General features: G+C 43.3%; 3 protein-coding genes across 3 annotated transcripts in view; 1 reads left to right on the top strand and 2 right to left on the bottom strand.

Moving 5' to 3' along the window:
• Positions 1-21,978, bottom strand: part of LOC126557979 (heparan-sulfate 6-O-sulfotransferase 1) — a 41,836-nt gene extending 19,858 nt beyond the window's left edge. The window contains exons 1-2 of the mRNA XM_050213907.1: positions 21,733-21,978; positions 15,934-16,212 (exon numbers count right to left, since the gene is read on the bottom strand). Of these exons, the coding sequence (XP_050069864.1) occupies positions 15,934-16,212; positions 21,733-21,939 (486 nt within the window). The 5' untranslated portion in view covers positions 21,940-21,978. The remainder of the gene's footprint in view (positions 1-15,933; positions 16,213-21,732) is intronic.
• A 2,578-nt stretch (positions 21,979-24,556) lies between these two features.
• Positions 24,557-26,161, top strand: LOC126558713 (cytochrome P450 4C1-like). Its single transcript, XM_050214767.1, has 3 exons — positions 24,557-25,115; positions 25,191-25,260; positions 25,327-26,161. Exons 1-3 carry the CDS (start codon positions 24,575-24,577, stop codon positions 26,156-26,158), a joined length of 1,443 nt encoding a protein of 480 aa, XP_050070724.1. The 5' UTR covers positions 24,557-24,574; the 3' UTR covers positions 26,159-26,161.
• A 39-nt stretch (positions 26,162-26,200) lies between these two features.
• On the bottom strand, positions 26,201-27,490 carry LOC126558414 (protein HGH1 homolog). The gene is made up of 4 exons (XM_050214427.1): positions 27,398-27,490; positions 27,165-27,328; positions 26,374-27,098; positions 26,201-26,311 (listed from the first exon to the last, which is right to left on the bottom strand). The coding sequence occupies exons 1-4, from the start codon at positions 27,480-27,482 to the stop codon at positions 26,212-26,214; spliced, it is 1,074 nt and encodes a 357-aa protein (XP_050070384.1). The 5' UTR covers positions 27,483-27,490; the 3' UTR covers positions 26,201-26,211.
• Positions 27,491-27,886: the final 396 nt, after the last annotated feature.

The following is a 27,886-nucleotide window of genomic DNA, read 5'->3' on the forward strand; positions in this document are numbered from 1 at the left end:
GTGCAACGGCAACAAGACAACAAACACCGCGCGACCGGCTACCGGGGTCGTTTCGTTTTAGGGATCTTAAGTTTATTTAAATTCATTCATCTCCGCGTTTGGAGTTTTCCTTCGTCGTTTCGTCTTTCGTCCGCGCACTCGTTTCCGTCCCAACCGGCCCACTCTGTGTCCGCGTGAGGAACACAAATTTGAATCAACAATAAGTGCATAATTTCATTGCTTTATTGCGCTCGGGGGTTCTTCGCGTTGTGTTTCTTGGTGTGTCTTCTGAGGAAGCTACTTGAGACACACCGTTTGGCGACCGACGACAGCTGGATGGGTATGGAGAAAATATAGTAAAAGATAGTGTTTACGTACAATAGAAACGGTACGAATGGTAATTTACTGTGCAGGGAAAGCAGGAAGTAATGCTCCTGTCTGGAAGATGCCTTCACTCACCAACACCAGATTGAAATGGAAACATTGCACGCAGTATTTATGATCCGAGCGTCTGCAGAATGCTGCATATGATTGGATAATTACGATAACCCACAAGCGATTGGAACAAAGCACGGATACATCCCGAACGTTTCGTGGGATGTGTTTTCTTTTCCTATGTATAGAACCGAAAACAAACCAGCCAGCAGCATCAACCGGCACAGCACACAGTTTCATTGGAGTAGTAGCATAATATTTACATTTTATTGCACTTTTTTCCTTGGAAACAGTTCTATACAATACATCCGCTTGAAGTGAAAAGAAAGCACACAAAACAAAACAAAACGAACACTTCACATGCATGTGCAAGATCGTTCTTTCCGCTTTCCATTACAAGCAAGACTGCACTTTAGGGGATTTGTTTACGTAGCACAATTATGGTATTGCCCATTTCACTGCTGTTCGTTCTCAACCGGTTCCCCCGTTTTTTTCGGCCTCACATACCCTCTGTATCGCACTCTCGCGTTCCGGACGTGATTTCAAACCTTTCAAATGCCAAGAAGCAACATTTAAATCATCATGTCAGAGGATTTATCACAAATAAAATCCTCTCCGTACAACAACGATGACCAGAGATAATGGTCAGTGATTCGAGGAATGCAACTGCAAACTGCATGGTCCACCATAAACCAAAGTGTCCCTCGGCATGGACCAGAGAGTCCCCGTGGGTGCAATCATAACTGCAAGCACTGTGTGTGCACTTAAACACACCCACCGAGACTCGCACACGTTGCTCGCAGTAAACGCAACGGACCATTTGGCAAACGGATTTCAATCGAGGATTGGGTGGGCCTCGTTTATGTGTGTTCTCCATTGCAACTGCACTCGAATTCAACCGGGTTACGGGTCAATGGACCGTAACAAACATATATCCGGAGGAGATAAGCTTCCTCGTTCCATTCGTCGTCCTACTCTTACCACATTCATTTTTCCCACTGTGACAGAAACACCGACGAGATATGGAATTAATATTCCGAAAAAGAAACATACATTAAAAATGACAACATCCGTTCGTGCAACTTGATGTCGCCCGGTATAGGCCAAGCACGCACTCACACGGTCACGACAGAAAACGACGCTGACAACTTTACGTTGAGCAGGAAAGGTTGAAGCTCATCACGCTTGACAGTACACCGGTACCCATATCTCCAGTACAGGCTGAGCGAGTACAAACGCAACCGTACATCACGTCAATCAGGAAGATGTGCTACCGATAGATGCCAACAAATCCAAAGCACTGCGCCACTGTGCCGAGGAAAACGCACAACCGTGCTTAGTGTATTACACATCTGGCTAGCTTACATCGAGAGGTAAAATCTTAAATCCAGCACATGTGATGCTTCCCTCACATCAAACGATGCTGGCGTTGTTTATCGGCCATGAGACAGAAATTAGCTCTCCTTGCAGATGATGATGCTGCTGCTGTGCATTGAAAAACCAGATCATGACGCACAAACCCTCACCTCGATGGTGGCCTTGACGAGCGAGCGAACAATCGCCAAGTCAAAAAATGGCAAGATTAAGTTATTTTGATAAAACTTCAAACCCTAGTCACCCTCGTGCAACCCCAGCGATAGGAATCTAAAATTTGGATAAAACTACCTACAAAACTCCCTCTCTAACCGTGCGGAATTTGCTTGCCGGTTCGTCAAAGTCAAGCTTTGTGAAGAGAAGCACAAGAGCGGAAGAAGGATGTCTTTTTAGTTGGGACAAACACACAAGTTAATTTAGATAGACTTGATTTTTCAACCTCCCTGTCAAGATTGCATGCAGTGGGAGAATTTTCTTCCTTTTGCAAAGCCGGCGAATGAAACTGAAAAATAAACGATCCCCGGCGGTTCGCTTACGCCTGTAGAAAGCGGAAGAAACACAGGTTGACAAGCTTTATCGAACTTATCTTAACCAACTCGTACCACCACCCACTGGGAGCCGGTGGGTAATGGTAACACATGCAGACAAACGTACACACCAAAAACCCATATCCACATCATTTTACCTCCCGTGGCGAAACAGCGAGACTTTGGGGATCATATTGCCTCTAAAATGTATCCGACGTGTTATCGCACCAGCTCTCTGTTTTGGCTTATGAATGTACACGATCCCCGGCTATATTATCCTCCGCAGGCGACAAACAAACTTCCAATTTTCTTCCGGCACCAACCACACTAATCTGATGGTGGTCACACGATGCATACGGAAACTTCATCTTGAAGAACGTTACGCGGCAGCTGTACTACGATGCGAATGATGGTATGCTGAAAATTTGAGGCGTTGTACATTTGAAGCAGTGACACCGCGCTGTCCCTGTCCCTTCACTGTCACATGTTCAAGATGCTCGTCTGTCTGTGACGCGCACGAAAATAGAACTGAACATATGATTTACGAAACATCGGCACACCTATACTTCAAAACGTCGTAACTGACTTCAAAGAGATTTGGCTGAATCAATAACAAACTACTGCTTAGAAAAATTAACGACGAATATTATTAGCATAAAAATTGCATACCGTAACTTTTGACGGATTAATTTTTAAGCAGAATAAAAACAAAACTAATGTGAAATGAAGAATGCATCCACTGTTGAATAAAAAATGTAGCTCTGTTCAAAATTTTGCAACTAGTGCGTTAAAATGGAAGTTTTAATTTTCGATTTACAAACCCCCGTTTAAACGAAGCGTAAAATTATTGACAGTTTTTTTTAATATTTTTTTTTTTTCAACCGAAAACGGTTCATACCAGACTTATGTCGTCTGGAATAAATCGCGACTTACGGTCGGAAAACTAGCTGCCAAAATGGCGATATAATTTTTCTCGATAAAAATTCGCGCACGACCTGTACTGTGCATCCACAAGCATCATTTTCTCACATGGGTCACATGTGTGCTATACAAAATCAATTAACAAGTTATGAAAATAGATTCAAATTAGGCCATCACTACCGTTGAGTGCACCAGCTGGGATTCGCTGGCAACGTCACTACAAGCTATCCAGGATGGCAAAGGGATCACAGTGTGGGGAAATTGAACTGTTACAGTTTTAATCGAGCAACTTCTATTTTCCTCCAAACTTTAACAAGTAATATAACCAAATTTGAATCTATAAACCAAACATAAAAAAGAACTTATGAAAATCTGAAAGCGGAAATGAAGGCAAGGTAACATTAAATGAAAGTGATGACATTAAAGCAGGAACAAATACGGAAACGATAAAAGATATGCCCGATAGTATAGGCACGATTTCTAAATGACGTTTCTACTGAACGGATGACCGTAAAACAACTGATTCTTGATATGCTTGATTGTTTACATTCAAAGCTACGAGCTAGTGCATTGAAGCTATTATTTTTTTCAATATCGCCTGTTAAAATGCGAAGCATTTCCGTCGATAAGCGCAAAAGCATTATGCACAAATGGTGCTCGACTCCTAACATTTCGCTAAGTCAATTAGCGAAACCGGAAGGTATATGGACCGGGAAAAGCGTTCGAGCAAAAGAAAGGAATGTTCCATTCGCAATGTGGCTCAAAAACTGGGTACATCAAAAACGGACAACGGAGACGATGAGGACCGATACCTACATCTGGGAGTGTTTGCATCGACGTTTGCTGCCCATGATACGAAAACATGCTGGTCCAGTGTTGTTTTGGGCCAGATTGCGTCTGCTCACTATGCCAAAGATACGATCGCATCCTCGGAACTGCCCTCAAGCCAGGCCGATTGAGTTATTGTGGGATCTAACCAAGGCACAATTGAGAAAGCATTTTGAAGTTACGGAGAACATCGACAGTTTTCAAAAAGACTGGAAGAAAGCGTCGAATATCGTTCTGTGCCGAACCAAACGGGAGGCGTCAGATCAAAAGTGCGTTCATAAGCATACGATTGAATTAAAAAAAATGTTGTTTTTTTTGGGAAATAATCCAGAACACACCACAAACACTGTTTAGCAAATAAACATTCAATTTCTGGAACAGATTTTATTTTTTTATTTACAATTGGTTATGATGGTCCAATGCCGTATTGTCTACAGATTTTATTTGTTGTCTAATTTTTAATCGTGCTCATACTTTCAGGCGACCCATTAGACAGATAAAGGGGAGTTAAAATCAAAGATGGAATAAAAAAACTGTTTGAATGTCGCGTTTCCAAAGCTGATCGCTACGGCGAAAGTATCATAAGGGAACATTCAAAAACGACAGAGAAATATGACGCCGATTAAAATTTTTGTAACACTTTCTACTAGCCATGCTGTATTTTTCCTGTGAAATGATGAACTAATTTCAACCATCCCACAAGACCATAAGAGACATTTTTAAATTATTCACAGTACCTTCAAAGCATTTTGAAGCGTATAAAAATAGCACAAGCGAAAGGCGACCACCAAAGGGAAAATCAAGCGATTGTTAAGCGGTGCTAACACTCTGCAGTAGCAACAAAAAATCCTCAGATTTCCTCTGGTTCATAGCGAACAGTCAAAGCGGGCTAGCGAACCATGGAATGATGGACATTGTTGAAAAGAAGGACAAAAACCTAAAGCACCGAAACGCGTAACATGCAAATACAACTTGTCGAATGAAGGCGACATCGGGTAGAACAAGGGATTTTGTACCGTCAGCATGAAACAGCATTCTGTCACAAGAAGATCGATGTGATAGGTTATCGCAGTGCAATCATTGAATTATGATGCAATGGCATCCGTTATGCCGAACTTTGAAACGCTAAAGTTGCAGCAGCAGCTTGACGACTCCTTTCACAGCGTTCCCCCACCCGCTCTATTCGGTATGGACCGATCTGATTTCATGTAGAAAATTCGCCTCAACGAACTATTGCCCGACATTTTTTGGGTTTATTAAAAAAGACTCGCAAAAAATATGTATGGCGGCTACTCGCCATAACAATCTCCACCGACGGTGGACACCGTGTACGTGAGAGTCTATTGCGGGAGGAAATGCATCGAAACGTGATCGCGATAGTAATTGCTGGCTTGCGCTAAAAATGATCGATTCACCAATGCGCGCGCGTTTGCATGTACACCACACAGTCTTCCACTATGACCTCCTCCACCATTAACCACCATCATGCGCTTGGTGTACGTACTACAATCCTGAAGCAAAAAAAAAAAAAATTGCTTGGCTTGGTTTGAGCATTCCCGTACTTCCATTCATGAACACAATTCAAATAGCACACCCCAGGACTGCTATGAAAAGCGACGGGCACCAGTTAGTTGTAGCGCCATATGCGCTGACTCGACTAATACCGGTAGTGCCACCGTCTCCTCTGCTTCGCGTACAACGTTTGTGCAATAGAGTTTCCCCCCAAAAAAAAAGACAAAAAAAAAAACACACACACACACAATCTCCGGTGCATTGCAAAACCGACGAAAACAGTGTGGGTGAAACGTGCGTCTGTGGTCTTTTTTTGTGGTAATTTTTTGTCTGCTGCCAGGAACAGTTAGTTCAACGTTTCGCACGTCTCTATCCGTCAACAGTTTTATGAGCCGCTAGAGTAGCCATACGATGTCCCCCCTACCCATACACACCGTGTGAAGGAACCGCCTTGCGATGCGATGGAATCGACTACGACGACGCAGCACTCAATGTCCTGGTCTCAGTCGTCTTTCACGGGTCTTTACCCCAAAAATCGAACACTCCCTCCCCGAGCACATTTGTGCCGGGTATAAGTGATTTTGACTATTTTTCATTCTCGATATTCTACGATGCCGAGAAAAAAAATTACTCTGAATGAAAATGGAAACCCCCCCCCCCCCCCCCAATGGTGATAGTTTTCAATTTACCAACCATCCCGCTGTCGTCATCGGCGCTGTCGGATTTCAATAGTTTTGGACGCTTCTATTTGCTCGCTCGACGCTTCGGATCGTGCTCCTATTTCCGCTAGTGACAGTTGATATATTTCGTGTGCCCGGAACTGCGTGGAATCTCGTTGAAAGAATTCTCCAAATATCCCAGATCCGACCGGCAAATCGAAACTCCGTCCTAGGACTTGTGATATCCCCCCCTCTTTTCCCGAGTCCACATGCAACTTGTTGCGGTGTTCGCGAGAGAAAAACTGTAAGCAGGAAAAAGATCACCGCCCCCCCCCCCCCCTCCCCACCACACACACACTCCATCAAAGGCGCACGACCGATGGGAAGATCATTTGTGAGCTGTCAGCATGGGTCGTTGCGCTTGCTGGTGTGGAGCAGAGAGAAGAAAGAGAAGAAAAAAAACATATTTCAAAACCCATTGCCGCCGCCCCGGCAAACACCACAACAACAAACCGTGCGGTACGAGAGAGGTGCTAACAGTTTAATAATGTTTTATTGCCAAACTGCGCCAAGGGTGAAAGTGTTTATGTTTCAACATTCTTACGGTGCACTTGTTACGAAGCGGCTGCAAAAAAGAAAGCAACACACCCATCTCCCCCCCCCCCTCCATTTGCTTCGAAACTGGTGAAATGGAAATGTTACACAGCGTGGCAAAAAGTGTGTGGAATTCGAATTCGAGCAGACTGAGTTCTTGCAAAGTGGAAACGTACTTGAAAAAAATGCGTACTTTTTTCGTTTCTATTCCCCTCACGCCCCCTGCGCGTTCGCCACTCAACAAGCTGGATCTAATGTTTTTTTTTGCCCATCCGATTGAAACGTCTCGAAACGCCAGGCGACGGATGAGGTGTATAGGGCTGTGCACCGTATGGCGCCTCACAGCAATAAGATGTTTGAAATTCTTGGTTTTACCATTCCACCAAGTGGAATGAGCGATGGCAAGACAACAATATATCCGACATGGTGAACGGTGGTGGAACTGAAGTTTATTGATCGTTCACTGCATTTTACATCAATTTCAAATTAATAGCCATCATAAATAAGCATGTTGAAATAATGTGGGCACAGAGATTTGCGTTACGGAGGGACAGAGAAAAATTCATACGCCGGACATAAAAGATTATACTTTACTGCGCTAGAACAATTCAATTCAATTTGTTATAGTGCAAAGAACGACGAACAGCGGGGCAAGTAAATAAAAAAGGAACAGCTCTGGTGGAAGTTATCGTTTCACAATAATTTCGAACGATTATTGACAGAAACAATATTTAGGCTGAATGGAATAAAAATACATAGGATTGGTGGTTTGACGTCTTTTTTTTTATTTTACAGTTGACATTACATGTGTTTTATGGTCTGCAGCAGAAAGCTTGCCGCTTGCCATCTGCTAACACTTGTAATTTAGTTATATCTTATCAAATTACATAAGTTAGCGTAAATTGCGCGAGATTTGAGAATTTCACCAGAACTCAGTCAAGAAAAATCTGTACTAGTGATGGGTAAAGCCTCATTACTTCGATCCCGAGTCATCAGCACAGCACAGCTTCATCGTTCCGATTTTTTTGCATGGTTTTCCGAAGAAATGTGTTTGTTTCTACCTTCCAATAAAATAAAACTGGCAGGGGCATACGAAAAGATAGGAACGATGGAGCTGTGACACCAGCCTAGCACCGAAATAATGCGAACTAATTGCTCCGGAGTAATCCGGAGTTTACTCCACACTAATTCGGATTAACTACTCCAGAGTGGTTGGGATAAATCTCCAACATAAACTCCAGAATTGACCACGGAATGCACCGCGCAATCAATTGCAGGTTACTCCGTATTACTCCGTCAAGTCAATTGCTAATTTTATTGAGATGAATATAATATATAGGAGACTACTCGATACGAAATTTTATCCAGATTACTCCGGAGAAAACTCAGGAACAAACTCTGGATTACTCCGGAGCAAACCCCGCAATATTCCGCATAAAGCTCCGGATTTTTGCAGGAGTAAACTCCGGTTTTTATACGTCGTAGTCGGGGTGGATTCATTAATCCACTCCGGAATTCCCACCACTAATCTCTACCTTTATGGTGCGCCTCATCTAAGTTTGTCCAATCTGAACCGCTTAAGATACTTGAATTGCACAAAAACTTGCCTTTTTACAGATATTTTTTGAGTTAGCTTCGAGCGATACGTATCAAAAATATTTGCAAAAAGGATTTCTACATGAGATTTCCAATTTTGATTTTCATGCAATTGGTTTTATTGAATTTTTATAAATAATATAAATAATATTGTATTTTCCTTTGTTATGAGACATGCTTCAGAACTGTTTATTTCTATAAAAAAGAATTCTCCTTAAATACGAACAATTCTTAAAACAAGCAGCATCGGTCGTGTATCAACGTTTGTCTGGCACGAATTTACAGCAAAAGAAGGCGAACTTAACGATCTAGCAATGAATTACGGAGCTGTTTCTTGTACTACAATAAACAATGATAGCCCGCCCTGTTCCCAAATCAGCATCAAATGCCTCTTCTCTGTAAAGGTAAAAGCCATTCCCATCGTTCAACCAGCATCTTGGAAGATTCTTCTACCACCCAGAACGCATCATCTTTATCGTATCGTTCCACACAACACTCGCGTTATGTTTACATCGTCGTCGCGAGAAAATATTTCACGCTGTGCAAATTTATACATAATATTACTGCTTCGTGGCTCGACGCTCGGATTAAGACTGTCACAGACCATCTTCCAGGCTTTAAGATGCCCTCGAACAATAACTATTCGTCATCCTAATGGGCACCTTTCGGCGTCGATCACCCTCCTTTACCAAGCGGCGTAGAGACAAAGTTAGTGCGAGTGCTTTCCTTCTTCCTTTGCAAATGACTTTGAGATAGCAGGATCCACATTTCCACACACCAAAACACTCTAGGTTTCATTCCTTTTTTCCTCCCCACCATCCCGATAGGGCATGATTTATTTTGGGTGCGATATTTATGTTCCATTTAGCACTTTTTCTCGTGCCCACTGTTATTCGTTTGGAAAAATTTAATAGCGACTGCTAGCGCACCAAGGGGAAAAAATACATCGAAAAGATTTCACTTTAGACGTGTCATTTAAATGCTAACATGGGGTCATTTTCTGATTTTGGCTTCGTTTATCGTGGCACATTTAACACCGCATAAGTGAGGAGAGAAAACCAGCCGCTCAAAATCGAAGCTAGTCTCGTGGGGAAAAAGATGTTTATCCTTTCTGTAATCACCGCAAAATCGGGTTTCGTTTCTTTACAATACACACACACAACCAAAACAACCGACCGTGGACACCGTGGGGGCCAACCGAACGCCGGGAATGGGTTGTGCACACTAATCGGCATGGAATGTACGGCGCACACACACGCGCGTACACTCGTCGCTGGAGAATTGCTATCGAGACACCCCGAAAAACGTTCACTTCCTTTCCCGCCGGACTCACCTGAGACCGTGCGCCCGACCGTTTGGGTGATCAAATTACGAAACGGAAATAATTCCGACCAAATAAAACCAACAGGTTGGCGCCAAACAGTCAAATCCAATGGGGCAGTACTGAATTAACCGACCCCTCCCACCCTCTCTCTCCCTCTCTCTCTGCTCCCCGAAACCGGGCCGAAAAGGGCAGCGTACGATTAGAAGCAGCAGCACCGATACAGTAAAACCCCACGAGACGTGGTTTGGGAGCGGAGTTCCCTCCACCAAGCAGCATCATCGTCTGACCCATTGTGTGTTTCGTGCTTCGAATTTCCGGAAGCCCCCTTCGGTAGCAAAATGAAACGTAAAGCATCGTCGTAATACCCAAAAATAGGTTCACCTTAGGAAAGCGAAAAGAAGATCGATAATGCCGGGCGTTACGCACCAACCGAAATCGAACGAAGTACAACACATACGCCCTCGGTGCGGTAGACACCCGGGTCGATCGACAAATCTCCTTTTCCGCTGTGTGCCGACATATTTCTCGACAGCAGCAACAAAAAAAAAACCCCCCATCTCCAAATCCGAATCACAACCGAAAACACCCCTTAAACAACAAGGGCAAAACAACAGAAAAGCGGTGGAAGACAGCAGCAGTCATTCGGTCGGTCGGTTGGTGTAGTTTCAGGCATCAATCCGTCGATAAAACCGACATCGCGAAGGAGGACGGTTTGCGTCTTATAGTGCACAAGTGGAAGTCGTGTGTATGTGTATGTATCTTAGGGTTGAAAGACGACTGCCGTAGACCTTTGCCTGCTTCCAATCACCTGCCGCCATTCCCTACCAACTCTTAACGCCACCCCGAAATGCGGATAAGCCACAGGTTTCGGGAGTTTATGGGACACAATAAAAATAGATTTTCGGCCATTTCCTGATTTAAATGTCAACGTGAATAAAATAATGAGCGTACGCACCACCGACGGGAGGTGAGGTCTACCGTTCAAACACACAGTACCGCACTTTGGCAGGTTAATTCTGACACTGATGCAAACGGACCAAGGGTGTAAGGAAACGGAAAATCGATAAAAAAAAAAAAAAAACAGCTGACACAGGGTCATAGCTTCTATTGGAATTGAGCCGCCTGGTAAAGCTTTATGAAGGGAATTTATTTGTTCGTTTCGTACCGTTGGCTACAAAGCAGTAGTAGGATACTGATGAAGTAATGCAATAAGATCACACCTTTAGTAAGCGTAAGGTAGCAGCAATGGATATGGAAACCTTTTTTTTAATAGAGACAAAGATTGACTAGATTTTACACTGTGAATGTCAAACAGTGAAATACGAGAAATACTTTTGGAAACCAATTGTTCGTTTCCCACTTAAAACGCCATATTTGTGTTGTACTAATTAACGAAAGTAAATCAAATGGCCAATGAATGTTTTTGTTACGACTTTCAGAAACACATTAACTGCTCCGTCTTCCAACAGAGAGCAGAATGATGTTCTTACTTGCCCCAACAAACGATAAACTGTTGGCAAATTTAGACCGGGTCCACCGATCGCCTCCGAAATGGAACGACCGTGGGCAATAAAACTGAGAAAATGACAGGAGGAATTATTTTGACACTGTCCTTTTACGGTGAACCTGCCCGGCGACGCACGGATCGAATGAAGAAGCGCATGTGTCAATCCGCTGCCATTTACGGTGACCGAGAAGACACGGTCAATGGTACCACATTCTTCTCCCATCGCCGCCTACCTTCTCCCATCATAGCGTTCCATTACGCGGCCCGATTGTGTGCAAGGGTCTGTCTTGCTAACCAAAAAAAAAAAAACTGTCTCTCGAGAAAGAATGCGTCTTTCCCGGGAGACCACCAACGATTTCAGCACGTATCAGCGCTTTGTCAGTGATACCGGCTTAGTGACGGGAGGTAAGCAGAGTAAACCCAAACGATTTTCTGTTTCCTTCATATCACCCCCGTAGCATTACACCATAAAAAACATAATTTACGTTCATTTTCACAGTTGCGCGAGCGTACCACAAACAACACTACCGGTTGGCAAACGATGTTGGTCAGCAGAGACATCCAGCCACCCGCCCCAAAACTGAACCAAAAAGAACACTCCAAACACAATGTATGCTTCTCCTGTTGTCTGGCTGTGTACGCTTAATCAACGTCGCACCAAAGGCTGTATATGAATGGGCAGCATTTTGTAGCAGAAACCAGAAGCGATGCAAAAATTTGGCTAAAAAGGAACTCACCAAAATATGTTTGGGGTACTCCGTTTTTTTTTTCTTCGGCAACTAAACATGCGTTCCCACATTCATGAGGGTAATATCCGGCATGACTGAAGCACAGACTGGAAACCGCATCGAGATGCATTGTTTAGTGGCCATTGTGGATTGGGACAGAACAAACGATGAAAAAGAATGATCTTCCAAAGGTTTAAATAATGCAAAGCGATTATGTACTAAATCCCGCACTGTATGTATCGTAACAGGCATTCAAATTTTAATTTAAACCGCAAAAAAAAGCGATACAGATGACATTTTTGGGACAAATGGCAAACTGCCATAAACTCTATGTTAATTTAGTAAATTAACCAAGAATAGCCTTTGAAAACTGGCGCTCAGGGACCGATCTTTTATGTGATATAATTTTCACAACAAAGCTGCTTTCAGAGGCTGGACATTGCGAAAATATCTGCGAAATAACCTTTCAAAACGACCATTGACTCTTAAGATAAAGCTTAAGATAAAGAGTGCTCTGGATAGTGTCCTAAAACGTAAGAATGTTATAATTTAACTAACTGCAATGGATCCATAATTCGAAGAGGGTTTTTAATCGATCGTCTACGTCCATTTCCCATGGCTGATGAATGATTTACTTTAACCAGAACTATATCAACGCTTATACAGTATGGGACAAAACAAGTGCAGCTCAAATAGAGCAATAGAAAACGAGACATTTACTGCAGCAACCAGCTCTCAAATTGACAAATCATAGCGAGTGTATTGTGGACAAGAATCATTTTGTGCTGATTAAAACAGCTGCAACTTCTCGCTTCTTTGAACTATTATCTCTACCAAGCATCGTTTAAGAACTTCGTTTTACGTTGGAAAAATATTCGCTTGCTGAAAAAAGTGTTTATTTTGCATTATTGTAACATTACAAGGTAAATACACGTTGGGAATTATTGAGGAAGGTCAGTACTGACTTCTTTTTATATTGTTGTTACTAGACACCACTATGACACCTGACAGCCTTGCAGGGAAACCACCACGCCAAGAGAGGACACTATAATTGTACGAAGCATGAAAAATGCTTTCAAATCTTCGTTCAAGGTGCGAATGGATATGCAGCTATCTGTTTTGGACCGGACAATCAGACGACGCATGCCGCTGAAACCGGATTGTTCTCTCGACGTCCTGCGAAGAAACCTCTGATCTTCATTTAGGAACCGGAAAATAATATTTATGTTTGCTCAATCTCATATTGACTGGGATGTGCAGTAATGGCGGACGGTTCTGTTCTGTGATCAACATCTTTGGAAGCGACAGGATTTGCCGTGTACGTCGACCGACTGGAAAACGCTTAGATTCTCGTTACTGTCAGAAGACGGTGAAGCATGGCGGAGGCAATGTCATGGTCTGGGGATGTTTTTCTACGAACGGTCTTGGCCCAATTCATCAAATCGATGGAATCGTTTTATGTACAATTACGTCCCGAAAAATGTTATGTTATGTTACCTTATGCTAAATGCATTATACCATTTAAAAGGATATTCCAACAAGACAATCATCCCAAACACACCGCCAACGTGGTAAAATAGTGGTGTAAGGATAATGAAATCATGGTGATGAACTGGCCGCCCCAATATCCGGTTATGAACCCTATAGAGAACCTGTGGGAGATCGTCAATCAGCAAATTGATCGTAAAGGTGTTCATGGGCAGCAATTCCACAACATTTTATTAATCTCCTGATCGAGTCTATGCGTCGCAGCTGCAAGGCTTTTTATCGAAAACAAAGGATTTGTAACGAAATATTGAAAGCCAATTAAAATTTGGCAAACAAACACGCGAAGTTGCACTTGTTTTTTTGTTCAGGAGAAAAACGTCGATTTTTTATATTTATTTATTTTTTCATGAATTGTTATTTATATATAATGAAGTTTTTGTTATAATAAACAAGAAAAGTGCTGTGTCAATCAACTTAAAAACATCTTTCAAACAATTGACTTATTATGCACCTTCAAAGTAGGGTTTCACGATTGGGATTGATTGGTTGCACTTGTTTTGTCCAACACTGTATCACTTGGTTCAATTTTAGTTTTAGTACGTTGCACAAATGTACGCATACGAGCAAGTACACATCATCCGACGCAACATCATCCCACACTTGTACGAAAAAAGCGCAGGAAGTAAGGCACATAAAATGGATTCTCTTTGCATCGACTCCAGCGAGAGCTCGCTGTTTTTATGTTTCCTGCTTTTTAATCCTACGTTTAATGGTTAATATTAGTGCATTTCAGTCGGCACTAGAACGACACTATGGCGCGTGCATACACACACACGCACACTGCCGAACGGTGGGAGACCGTACCACAGCGTTTGTTCCTACAAAAACATTCACTCATATGGATGGAGGAGGATGATTGCTACTGTCACTGGCATCATCGACTGTCTATCAAATTGGTTGACGTTCGATCAACTGGCTTTTTTTTTACTCAATAAAATGGTTTCGATTCGTACTTTTATTTTCCTTTCAGTTTGCCCTTTTTTACCCGGGAATTGTATCGATTTATTTCACCTAAAACCCGCTCTTCCTCCAGTAATAGTGCAGATTGTGTCGATTTGTGACATTCTAACCTTTCTAACAGGGCTCCCCTGTTTCAAGCAATGCTCCCGTAAGAGTCAGCAATCATTTGCACTGTCTAATTGGAAGAAGTTCTTGCAATTTGGCTAACCGACTTAAGGTTTCAAAAAGTATCTCCGGTTCCGAAAAAGCGCACTTTTCCTCTTTCGCTTTAACAGAGTTGTTTGTTCCGAACCGAACGGAGAGATAAAAAAGGATTTTCTAATTTACGAAATTCCATTCCAGTGCCGGAATGGTGTGTTTGTGCCATTCTTTGTTGTGCTTGAGTGTGTAACATAAATCACGTCGGTTGAACGGTTGTTGTACTTTCATGGAAGACAATTCCCTTCCCTCGGTTTGGTTCATCTGCGCCCCTACTTGGGGCGGGAGCCACCGTCACCGTACCGTTCGTGGTACCAGGTGGGCACATATGAATTAGTGCTGACAGGGACAGAACAACAAAGCTGTGGTCAGTTAGGTTGGACAGTGGGTAGTCCATTTCAGTTTTCAGCCACCACCTGGAGTACACAGCGAGCGCTTCTCCATTTTGGAAAGTATCCGATCAGGTTAGAGTGAATTGTATGTAGTACAGTGCAGTATCTAACTGAAGAGGGCAAGAAAATCATTCAATGCCACACAATGTGCGATGCGGGAAATGGCGGCAATGGAAACAAATGGTGCGCCGTACAAACGAAATCATTAGACAGCGTGGTACACCGATGCTAGTTATTCCATCCGAAAATGCTGTCCCTCACCTTCCACAAGCAGTTGGGACCAATCGAAATATTTGCTGAGTTTACGGAAACAGGATACTGCTTCTGGCCGTTCCAAAATCGTCGGATGCTTCGTTACTGAAGAAGATGAAAGCATAGCCGGAAAAGAACAGAAGTGTCAAGAGGATCCACCATCAGCCAACACAAGAAAAAAAAGGAAAATTTTTCATCCTGTGTGTAAACACACACCGCCACACAAGGAAAGACAACATTCCAGGCCAGAATCCGACCGTTGTGACGTGGTTCGTTTCGTAACGTTTAGACTTGTTTTGCTTCTTGGGCGACTTTTTTTAACTTTCAACGTTTCAAGTGCGCAATCTTCCTTAATTTCTTCCCAAACGAAACAAAGAAAAAAGGGAACAAATAAACACGCTAAGGAAGTTGCTACCTTTTTTGGTACGAGGACAATATTCCCTTTTTTTCTAACATAAAAAAGTATAATTTAAAAAAATCGGTCATAACGAATTTGTTAAACAACGGGAGGAAAACCTCTCCGCGGTAATCCACACAACCACACACGGTTTAATCCCCCCCCCCCTCCCCCCATCTCCCACAATACTGTAATTCCTTACCTTCAGGTCCAGATCACGCACCAAATGTTTGCCGAAGGAGGTGCCGCCCGTTTTCTGGATGTGCAGAAACACCATCACGTCGTGTGCGTTCATGTCGAACTGGAAGTCATCGTTCAGCACCTCCTCGTAGCTGAGGCCCGGGTTCGCCAGCAGATTCTGCTGGACCGGTTTGCCGAGATTATCGTGCTCGTAACCAGCCGTCAGCTCCAGGCCGGACCCACCGCCCGGCATCCCGAGCCCCACCGATGAGGTGACTTCCCGGCGCGAAAGGGCACACACCTGTGTATGGGGGAAAAAAACAGAACATTAGATACAGTGAGAGTGAAACGATTTACGATCCCCGAGGGGAGAATTTTCGGAGGATGGAGATAAGTATACCTGAAGGGGGTTATGTACACACTTGCGCTTTCTGAGATGCGAAGAAAGAATGGGTTAAGCATACACAGCGGATAGCATCGTAGGAAATCAAACAGCAGCAACACCTTCAAGAAGCGTCCTCCTCTGCCAGTCATACAAACACGCGCGCAATCTCAATGTTTATATTTGCTCTCTAATTGAAATGGCTAGAACGCGACGGCCTGCTAATACCAGTGGACCTACCCCAACCCAGTCCTGCCCAAGATTATTCAAGCTAGCAAAGACCGTTGACTGATACCAGCGGGAAGGTAGAAACGAATGACCGCCGAGTCCTGGAGAAAGTAATCCACTGGTTCGTTATTGGATTTTGTTTTAAGAAACACTTCTGGATTGCTGGTTTCCACTCGAATTTCTTGCTCATCTCAGCAGCAGCAGCAGCAGTTCCTTTTAGCAAACCTTTGCAATTCATCCAAGGACACAGCGGCACAAGTAATCGGAGACATGAGCTCGCCCCACAATGTTCAGATGAGTCAGGGAAAAAAAGCCAAAACAAACTCGAAAGAAGAACTTTTTTTGTCAACGAGATTTTTTTGCCATTTCTCGTTAGCTGCTCACAATTTCTGTAGTAGCGAGCTTGTTAATGGAAGTCTTAAGAAACAACCCAAAGAACAAAAAAAAACTTTAAGGAGCCCGTGCATCACACACACAAACACACACACATGGTCCTCCTCCTTGGGGTGCGATAATTTATGATGCAAAGAACCCAACTTTGCAAACAACTTTGCCCAGCCTGAAGAAGCGCCAGGCATCAGAAATTACATCATCGAGTACGAAACACTTCATCGTCTCCTGTTTGTGTGGACGGAAAGTTTACTGACACGTAAAATCGTGACGGCATTGGCCGAGCTGGAAAAAAAGCACCATCTGTTGACACATTTGACGACGATTGTGTCTGGAGCAGCAGCAGCAGCCAAGCAGCAATCGAATTCCGCGCTCCGTTTCGTTTCTGCACCTACAAAACTACAAAACTTCTCATGGCACGATTACTGGACGGGTTTTGGAACTTTATCAAAACATCGTTAGCATGAACGAGCGTGGAAAGTTTGTGCTTTTAGTGTGTGTTTTCTTCAGTTTTGTTAGAAGAAAACCCCACTCACCCAGCATAGCGGAGGCTATCTCGTCGAACTATTGCTGTTAGCAGTGCCTTTAGCTTCCAGTGCGCGGCACGTTCGCTTCGGTTAAACATCTTAAAAGTATATCAACTCTTGTCCAACTTACAGCAAGTGAATGCTAATCAAGTCGAACTGCAGTAGAAGTATGTGTGGTAAATGAATGCTGTTGCCTATCTCAGTGACATCCTCTGGCATCGTTCCTAGCGCTACCTTCCCATCAGATGTGTTCCTGGGATAATTTTAAACCAGTGAGTGAACGATAGCCACAAGTTTAACAACAATCCGGTGTCATCTGTTTCTGTTCCGCCATCGACCGGCCATGTTCTACAAGTCCTCTATCGCAACCTTTTCTCAGCACAACTTCCCCCTTTCCTTTCGTCCGACCAGTCACAGTGATATATAGTGGCGCTGCCAAAAATGGCGAAATTATGATTGATATGGGAACGTTTTGGTGTCCACCAGCCAGTCGGCCACAATATGCAACACAACAGGGCCCAGTGACAGTGGGATGGAGATGGATGAATGATGAAATCAACGCCACACCGAACCGAAACCACACAAGTTAGCCGAATGTGTCCAACGGTACAAACACACACACACGAACAACATATGTGGGGCCACTTTTCCATCGTATGATGATGGTACTACCAGGTTTCTGGTTCGCTTGTTCGATGTACACGATGTCTGGTTAGCTGATGGTTTTATGAGACATTCCAACATTCAGAACCGCCTCCTCGGTTCTTTCTCGATCTGCGCACCCCTAGCGGATGCCTAAATTGTAACGGTCGGCTGAACAAATGAGATCGCATAAGGTTCTCGTCGGCAGCAATTGTTGATGGCAGCTTGAACTCGTGATTGAATGCTAAAATGAGAGAAATAAATTGTCCAATAGACCGGTGGCCGGGGCTCGTAACTCACGCACAGCACCGAGTGCCACTAGAGTTTTTGATGGAGGGCTCCGGAATCAATCACCCCTCCAAGGACGAAAAGAGCAGGGACCGAAGGCAAGGCCGAACTGAATGTGGCCTTAACTTCTACCACACAGAGAAAAACGACGGCATTCCCGAACGTCCCAAAACATTTGTTCGCTGCATCAAGAGGGGGCCGCCACAAAAAAAAAAGTTCTGAAGTCCGTTTGCTTCAGAAAACCGTTCTCGCAAAAAGGCGTCGATATGGTCTGCGGTTTCCAATCGCGAAAAACACGATGTTACAGGAACTATATACAACCACAGAGCAACCAAGGAATTTGTTTGGTTCGACATTGCTTCTCAAAACGTACCCGCCACCTACCAAGCGCACTTCACAGCATCGATGAATTTTCGAGTGTTTTCGCTCGAAAAACAAAAACCGCCGGAAAAACCAAAAAGTCCGACCGGTACACTTCACTTCATAGAGAGCAGGAGGGACGGGGCACGAGGTAATTTCCTTCTTAACCGCGGTTTGAAAACTGTATTTTCTAGTGGTGCTCGCTTGCTTTGGGAAATCTACAACGGGGTCCAGCATTCGAAAAAGCTGCTACACCGAGAAAATGTTTTGCAGAATTAAACCCAAATCAAACTACAGGAAAACGAGCGATATTTTGAAGAAAAGTATACACCGGCTGGTAAGCGACAGGGATGAACTGATTTGCATGACAGACGGAGAGCGGTCGCGCAGGGTAGAGGGGGTGGTAAAATAATTCAACAGCACAGGAAGCGGCCTGGCGGATGTGGTAGAATTTTAATCAAGAAATTCATTTCTTGGCCACACAAATTTAAGGTTAGTCTCGTTGGCAAACAAAACCGCAGCGAAAAACTTAGCGTCGGTCGGGTTATGCTTTTTTTCCCAGCAAGCTTCGAACGATCAGCATTTCCTTTTCGAGTATTTCCTCTTGTGAAGATCGTACCCGTTTGTGGATGTAAGAAAATCATCCAACTTTTTGGAAAAAAAACTCAGGTTTCATGTCTTACACATGAGGTGAGACGAGTATCGTGTTCTTGGTATAATTTTTCGTGCATGTCTTGCATATCAGTCAGATATTAAAGTACTGTTCATTTAGAATTTGGTCACTCTATTTTATGTATAGTAGAGCCCCCAGTGGTGCTATATGGAATTTTTTGACACCTATGTGTAGGTATTGGAGCATTCTTCCCTCTTATGGAGTGGATTTGGCATGATCGTGCTTGTTTCAGTTATTATTAACGATGGAGCTGCAACGTAGATAATTAATTGTGCACACTCACTTAGAAAATTCAACTTGGTCCGGGAGAAAACTCTTTAAAAACACGTCTTCTACTTTTGAATATGTTTTGAGACGGTTTCGGAAACGTCAAAGCATCATTAGAAAGGTACATAACAATCGTCTTTCAGGGACAGTGGATCGTCAGCTCAACTGAAAGTTGTTGAGAGCGTTACAGGCTAACTTTGGACTTTCGGATGGAGATATTGCTAAAAAGTACAGTGCAGCATGAGTGCCGTCAGAAGAATAGGATTGAGTGCAAACTACCGTTCTTTTCGTCCCTCAAAGCAACCAAACAGAACTCTGAAGCATATTACATCGCCAAACCACGTGCTCCAAAAAATGTAGATCCAGATTCTAACGAGGTACGCGGGTTGCGTTCTTATGGATGACGAAACGTACATAAAAAAAAGACTTGAGGCAGGATTCTGGTCAAAAAAAATTTTAATTATAAAAAAATTCGTTGATCGTTCGTTCAGACAAATTTGGCCGCAAACTCATGGTATGGCATGACCATCTGCAGCTCTAGGCACAAAACACGGTATTTTTTAACAAATCAATCTATGAACTCGACAGTTTATGAAGATCAGTGCCTGGAAAAGTGTGGTTTACTTTTTAATAAAGCTCATTTATGCCCAATTAAGCTCTTTCCATATTTGCCAACTGCCCAACACGCATACTATTGGAAAAAAACAGCCATTAAAGTGGATAAACCAATTGTGAGGCAGCTTATGATAAGTATCAAAAGAATGTTGCTTAAATTCATCCGTACAGAAAGAAATAAAATTTGCTTGAATTTTGTGATAAAAAAACAATAAAAAACCTTTCGTTTGATGTAGAAATTATAATTGAGCGTTGAAAATTTCTCTTTTTACAGCCTGTGATGAGTGGCCGTTATGAGTCCCAGGATCACATCTTCCCGAAAAAGGATTTAGAGGACTGTATTCCTCATTCTTATTCTTCGATGACACTAAGTATGTTTTGGATAAACTTTTTTATTTGCTAATAGTTTAACATGAAGAGATAATTAATTACTGACCGAATTTTAGTGTTCGGATTCTGCAGTGTAGTGCAGCTTCCCGTAAACCTTTCTTGCTATACTAGTTATGGTAATAGCATTCAAAAAGGCACACTTAATCAACTTGTTTGAACATATTTCTAACTGCTTAATTCCTCTCAAGACATTCTGTAAAAAGGAGCAGGAATTTTCAGATACTTGTTTGACGATGCGGTTAGTGAGAACATCTCCGCAAGAACCGTACAGGGGTGGCCCGGTGATAGAGTCGACAACGGCGCCGATCTTCACACGGCAGGACCGGGATTAAAATCACATCGGGATCTATCGCCGCTATAGTGAGGACTGACTATGCAACTACGTTCAACGATAAGCGTTGTGATGGGTAGCGGGGGGCTCCGAACTGGTAAGGGGGCCCCGAATCCACAAAGTTCTCCCTGATCATCAGATTCAAAAGGGACTCAGTAGCGTATCAATGGGTGGGCGGATTAGGCGGTGGCCTAGGACTGCTTCGTATAATGGTCCTCGTAACAAGGGCACATTTAACGATTCTTGCTGTCGGAAACATGTCTTCTTGGGACATAAAAGATACACACCCCCGTCAACACATTCGATTTTGATAGTGATGGGAACCGATAACCATTCCTCCAAGGGCAATCAAACAGCATGATCTGTCAGTCTAGGAACCCAAAACTTAGTAAGTTAGTTACTCAGTTAGTCAGTAAGTCCAGTAAGCCATTCGATGGTTGGCGTGACGAAGTTGGTCATTAAACAAAAGAGTACAAGAAGAAATGCATAAAGGACATGATATGCTCTAAGTCGTTTTCTACTATTCTTTGTTTATGAGGTTACAGAATAATTGATAATAACAGATAATTGTCGTTTGCCTATAATTATTGCTAAATTGGTTACAAACTGTACATTTCAATATAAACCCAGAGTTAGTCGTTATCATTTGGACTAGATATCAGGAAGACATTCCTTTTTCTCTTCCTTTGCTGAACCATCTTCAACTTATGCTAGAAGCTAGATCTTACCTGATCTGGACAGTAGTAGCCAAACCCGATGATGCCGGCAATGGTGAGAACGAGACATATGAGGATGATCGGTCGTCGGAGCCTCCAGCGGGGCTCCATCTTCTTGATTTCGTACACTCCACTGGACAGTAGCAATGTCAGATCACTATCTACCTTCACGGAAATACTCTTTTTCATATCCAACGAAGGGATCATTACCTTCTTCATTTGCACGGTAAGTTGCGTACACGCGTCGCTATGTCTCTATGTGTATGTGTGTATTCCTTGATAATTTCCTCTTTTCCTTTCCCTATCGGATCACTACTCCAGCTCGGATGTGTGTCACTTTGCGCTTCACGGATTACGTCTTCACTTTCCCTCTCGCTTACGGTAGGAGGATGGTGGTTGTTGGCTGTTGCAACAGGAGCCAACGTACGAAAGTTCACACACGTACGACCAACACTACTGTCTTGCGTGGAGGGTGGGAAACGTACTCAATGAGGTGATAATGATATGATTGGTAGACCGCCACCGTCGCCGCCACACAACAATTGAATCGAATGATCCACACACGCACACACACACACTAGATATGCCAACAAACCCTTTCCGATCGCGGACTCAACAAAAACGGTCGATGAACTCCCTCTGGTTCAGGTAGGGGGTGTGCTTCGAACAGATCGGAGTATTACTTCACACAGTATTTACAACCCGGTGGGCCCTCGTTGCAGAACAAAACAAACACAGTACGCGTTATGTCAGAACAACACAATTTTCTTCACGGCCTGCTGCTAAGTGCTGTTGCCAATCGACCATAGTGCATGTGTGTGAACATTGGCGTTCCGGTTATGGTGCTGATTGTTTTATGCTTTCTATTCTTCTCAGAAATGACCTTCGCGAGTCTGCACACTGACTGCACAAACAAAATGCACACAGTAAACACCATACACTCAGGGTGAGTCACCGACGAACAGGGACGAACTGGGACAACACAGTGCACTTTTTGCCTCCTTCGAAGCGTGAGTTGATTTAGTTTTACGGCAAAACGATCGATGCTTCCGAAAAGTGGCTCCCACCCCGCTGAACTAAGGGCCACATAACTCTACCTCACGATGTTTACCACCACAGCACCATCTCGATGGCATCTTGCGTGTGTGTGAAAGCAGGAGCTGCCGATTTCTAGCTGACCTATCAAAATTAACACCCCAAATGTGCTCGTCTACATCTATCGTACATTCGGTGTTCCATCTCCATTTCTCTCTACATTGGATAGTTATTTAACGCCAAATTCGGATCCTTCTTCGCATTGCCATCTAGGGCCACATCAAACACAGCGGGCGAATGGTGTGGGGGGCAGAGCAAATAACATTTGGCCTTCAGAGATGGAAGTAATTTCGGTTCAAAGGAAAGAAGGAGAATCTTTCCCTCCCGACGTCTCGCGGTTCTGGCTTTACCACCAACGAAAACAACACACTTCTCTACACAACACCCCACCGTACACGATTGTGCCCATGAGTGAGTGTGTGTGTGTGTGTGCTTGCCTCTGCTGGATAAGACAACAGCAATAGAAATGATGCTTTGTTTTGCTCGCTTTTGTCACACTATCTCTGCCGAAAGAAGGATGCTTTCTAGGACTTTCTGTAGCACGGAAAACACAGCGCACACACCACGGTAATGCGCTAAGTATGCACACGCATCACTATCGAAAAAGAGTAATATCTTTCACTAGCAACAAAACGATTACGACGGCCGCGCGCGGAGAACCGTTCCTTCGTGTTCCTTCGAGTTTCGCGGAATTTGTTTAACTGTGGCCATACACCGTGCATGGAACGGAGCTAGGCTCGCGGTTCGTTTTCTTACCAACACATTGACAGACGCGATTTTGACAGTTGCGAACAACACAAGCCTATTTCAGCACAGCAATAACAACATTAGTTTGTTGATTGTTTGAAGCATATTGTGCGTTTTAGACAAATGAGAAATTAGAGAATAATTCTGGCTAGGGATATTTTACCTTGTTTCAGGGAAAACTATATCCTATGGTTCATTAAAGGCTGATAAAAACGGATGTTGTTTCGAACACGTAATTCGAACATCGAATGACTGTGACAATATCATTTTGCTGTCATTTCGCATCCCAGTGAAAATACTAATCGTATTAAATAAAATGCATATCCAATGCGGTGATATTTTAATTTAAACCGCTAAAGAAGTGTTCGTAAAGATTAATCAAAGAAACGAAAAAACTTAGGCAGTTCGAGATGATAAACGACATCAGAATATGAAAAACAAAATTGCCAATTATGTATCTTTGATGTAAAACTTTCCACTCGTACTTCGAAGCACGTGGGAAGAGATACAATTATCCAGCTAACTTGTAAGTTTATCAAATTCCACACGAATGCTTGTATCATTTACCTTGATTCCAGGTGAACTTTCTGATTAAATACCTACTTATAGCGGGAAGATCCAGAAACGTAAACGAACAACAGTACAACTCCCTATCGGTGATTTCTTTTTCTCCTACGTACTGAACACGTGCTTCAAGGTTGTTTGCGTTGTTGCGCTTCGAACCCTTTTTCCCTATAAAAATGCGAAATATAATCGTACAGATGCGAAACTAAGTGCAAACGCCACAGTGCCGACACACGAAGCAAAGCACGTGTCATGCACTAGGTTAACGTACAGCAATTCTCATGTAACGATAATTCGTTAAACAAATGGGTAGCAATGACGCGACAACCACATCACGCTCCCATTGTACGCACTTGCATTAATTACCGCTTTTCTTTACTATCATAATCATCTTGCAAGAGAAGCTAACATAAAAACTCTCCTCCGATCTTAACCGGAAGCATTCAAAATGTTTCACACAATCGTGCAGTGCGTTCTGTTCTGTGCTACTGTCTACCTTTACCGGACATGGAAAAATCGTCGAACTTGGCAGCTATTGAGCCGTTTGCCTGGTCCTCTGAATTTTCCACTCATCGGTTCAATGTACGTCATCCCCGGGAGGAACACTTCCCAATATCTTCAAACTTTGGTCAATCTAACCGCCACGTATGGATCGGCTTACTGCATCTGGCTCGGACCGGTACCGGTGGTGATCGTCAGTTCGGCTGATCATGCGCGAACGATTCTGACCTCACCGTCAACTGTGGATAAAGCGAGCTTCTATCGATTCACACCACTTCAAGGTATTTTTTCGCTTCCTGCACATAAATGGCGAGCCCATCGGAAAATGATCCAGCCTAACTTTAATCAATCGATTCTACGCGGTTTTATACCACTGTTTGAGGAGAAGGCTGAAACAATGGTACGTGCGTTAGGCGAGATGGTTGAGACGGGTCAAACATTCGACATCTATCGCTTTACCGCTAGATGTACGTTGGATATGATTTTTGGTGAGTGATTTTTGCAGCATGAGCATAACAAAATGCTAAAGCTAAAGTGTTTGGTGCCATATTATCCTTTTTTAGCTACCACGCTAGGAACTGATATGCATATTCAGGAATCTTCCACGTGTAGCTATCTGGATGTTCTTGAAGAGTAAGTTGCTCATTTCTCAGCTCTAAAACTTTCAAAACGGATAAATGTGTCCCTTTCTTTCCCTAGGCTATTTGAAGTTGTAACCATCCGAGCGGTTGACATTTTTCTTCATCCCCAGTGGCTTTACCGGTGGACGTCTGTGTATCAAAAGGAGCTGAAAGCGTTGGAGGAATTTAGCCGTCCATCGAAAGCGATTTTAAACGAGAAAAAGATATCCTTTACTCCGACGAAAGATGACAAACAATTCAGTTTGGTTGATCAGTTAGTAAGCTCCACGCTCGATAACGAAGCTATTGAGCACGAGCTAAACACAATCATATTTGCTGGCAATGAAACAAGTGCAATGACCGTAGCCAACACTATCCTTCTGCTAGCGATGCATCCTGAGGTACAGGAAAAACTTTACAACGAAATTCGGGCTCACTGTGGCACTGCTGTGGTAGAAAACAACCGCCACGAAACTCTAAACCGGCTCACCTACATGGAGATGGTACTAAAAGAGTCGCTACGATTGCTACCAATTGCGGCCGTCATTGGCCGAAGAACGACGAAAGAAATCGATCTTGGTGAGTATCGTCTTCCATCGAATATTGATATCGTTATCGACATATTTGATATACATCGAAATCCTATCCATTGGGGTCCTGATGCCGATTGCTTTCGACCGGAACGCTTCGAAGCGCTACAGTACGACCGATTTGCACTGCTCCCGTTCAGTGGTGGATCGCGGAATTGTGTCGGTTTACGGTACGCTTGGCTTTCAATGAAGATTATGTTACTTAAGGTACTTACACGCTTCCGCATTGAAACGGATCTAAAGCTGGAAGATTTAACCACCAAAATAGCACTTACGATGAAAATCTCAAACGGACATATGGTGCGCCTGAAACGGAGATAATAAACTGTTCGTACCAGGCCAGGGTATGCAATGGGAGCGTATGATTATGGGTTCTATTTTTCGATTTCTTTGCTCATGTTTTCGATTTTTGCCTTCACATCGTCCGGAATTTCAAGCTGCTTCAGGTTATCCTCCCCAATTTCTTCTTCCGTCCTGCGATGGGAATAAATTACGTTAGAATAGCGTGCTCACAATATTTAGGCGATACGCCTTACCTGATCAAAATATCCACCACATTCTCCACCGCAGCCAGTACGGCTCTATCACCCTCCGGCCTGCATTCAAATTTGTGCAATTCGCGCAAAATCTCGTACGTACCGTGGTCTCGCAAATGTTGCCTTCCCTTGCGTGTCGCACACAGCTGTGCTAACGATTCTACCAGCATCTTGCGCACATCCGGATCATCCTCGCGCTTCTTATCCGGGCCGAGATATTGCAAATCTACCGGCAGCTTTTCGTTCGTCTCATCATCAAATTCTTCCGGTCCGGCAAGTGGCAGTAGGATAAATGGTAGAACATCCATTTCCTCGCTTAGCAGCCATTCATGCTCAGACGAATCAAAACACACGTTTTTAAGCAACCCGACAGCACCACCCCGACGTACAATACTTCCCTCGTGATGTACGAACGGAAGCAACCGGCCCAGTAGCCCTGTCGTCTGGTTGCAAAACACGGTACGACCGGCTTTACTTTGCGACACGTTGCTAAACAATGGACTGAGGTAATTAAGATGGCACTTTTGCTTGTTGTAATTAATGCGCGTAAAGCACGTGGTTAGCTTTTCCAACGCAAACTCTATCGCCAGCAGATGCTTCAGGACCGATTCGACGAGATGCTCGGGACGGGTGATGTTGCACAGTACCATACACCATGCATCGCTCAGCTTGCAGTTCTCGTCCAGTATCGCTTCATATGCGATTGGTATTAATCGTTCGGAAAGCTAAAAATCATACAAAGATCATTGCTTTAGATTTGTTTCCTTTTCCGGAAGCAGAGAACGTATTACCTTATCTACTACCACAGCGGCTCCAAACTCTTCTGCCGTAATATTAACAAGACACAGTACAGCATCCTTCGCTACGGACTCATCAGTTGTTAGATCAAGCAGATTATTTAGCAATGTTTCATTTGTAATGAGCAATTTGATCCCTTCCACTGAGCCTGTAATTCCTAAAAGTGCAAAAAAGCCGATCAATTACAACTTGTACATACAACAGTTCGTGGTACTACCATACTTACCAAGCACATGTGAGAGAGAAACGACCCGCAGATCGAGACGAGCAGATTTTGATAGAAAAGGGACTATTTCTTCTAGTGCTTCCATCGTGAAACAAACACCAAACCAAAAACACTTAAAAAGATGGACTAAAAATTACAAACGGCAGGTCCGTTCCAAAACTACCCTTGAAATGGGGGTTTGTTTTGATATTAGCACATGCGACTTGTTTTGACGCGCACGTGCGATTCAAATGAGCGCGATACTGATGGTCATTTCGGGTGACATGTTGGCGAAATTATTTTAAAATAATTTCTATAAATTAAAAAAAATGAGTTTTTTAATTTATTATAATTTAACTAATTCATATTAAATCGGCAGTATGTAAAAAAACAGAACAAAATGTTGAATTTTATTTGAATTGTGTGACACCGACTAATGTGTGCCTATGTGCTATAAATTTTAAATTCAAATTCTACAGATAACCGCACCCAGTGGCGGGTCTAGCGGTA

Source organism: Anopheles maculipalpis, chromosome 2RL (genome assembly GCF_943734695.1).
Source record: "Anopheles maculipalpis chromosome 2RL, idAnoMacuDA_375_x, whole genome shotgun sequence".
In the NCBI taxonomy this organism is placed as follows: Eukaryota; Metazoa; Arthropoda; class Insecta; order Diptera; family Culicidae; genus Anopheles; species Anopheles maculipalpis.

Coding starts and splice junctions, on each gene's coding strand:
- LOC126558713 (XM_050214767.1), top strand. CDS start 24,575: ATGTTTCACACAATCGTGCAGTGCGTTCTGTTCTGTGCTACTGTCTAC. Junction 25,116..25,190: donor TACGTTGGATATGATTTTTG/GTGAGTGATTTT, acceptor ATCCTTTTTTAG/CTACCACGCTAGGAACTGAT. Junction 25,261..25,326: donor TATCTGGATGTTCTTGAAGA/GTAAGTTGCTCA, acceptor TTCTTTCCCTAG/GCTATTTGAAGTTGTAACCA.
- LOC126558414 (XM_050214427.1), bottom strand. CDS start 27,482: ATGGAAGCACTAGAAGAAATAGTCCCTTTTCTATCAAAATCTGCTCGT. Junction 27,099..27,164: donor CCGCTGTGGTAGTAGATAAG/GTAATACGTTCT, acceptor TATGATTTTTAG/CTTTCCGAACGATTAATACC. Junction 26,312..26,373: donor GTGGTGGATATTTTGATCAG/GTAAGGCGTATC, acceptor TTCCCATCGCAG/GACGGAAGAAGAAATTGGGG.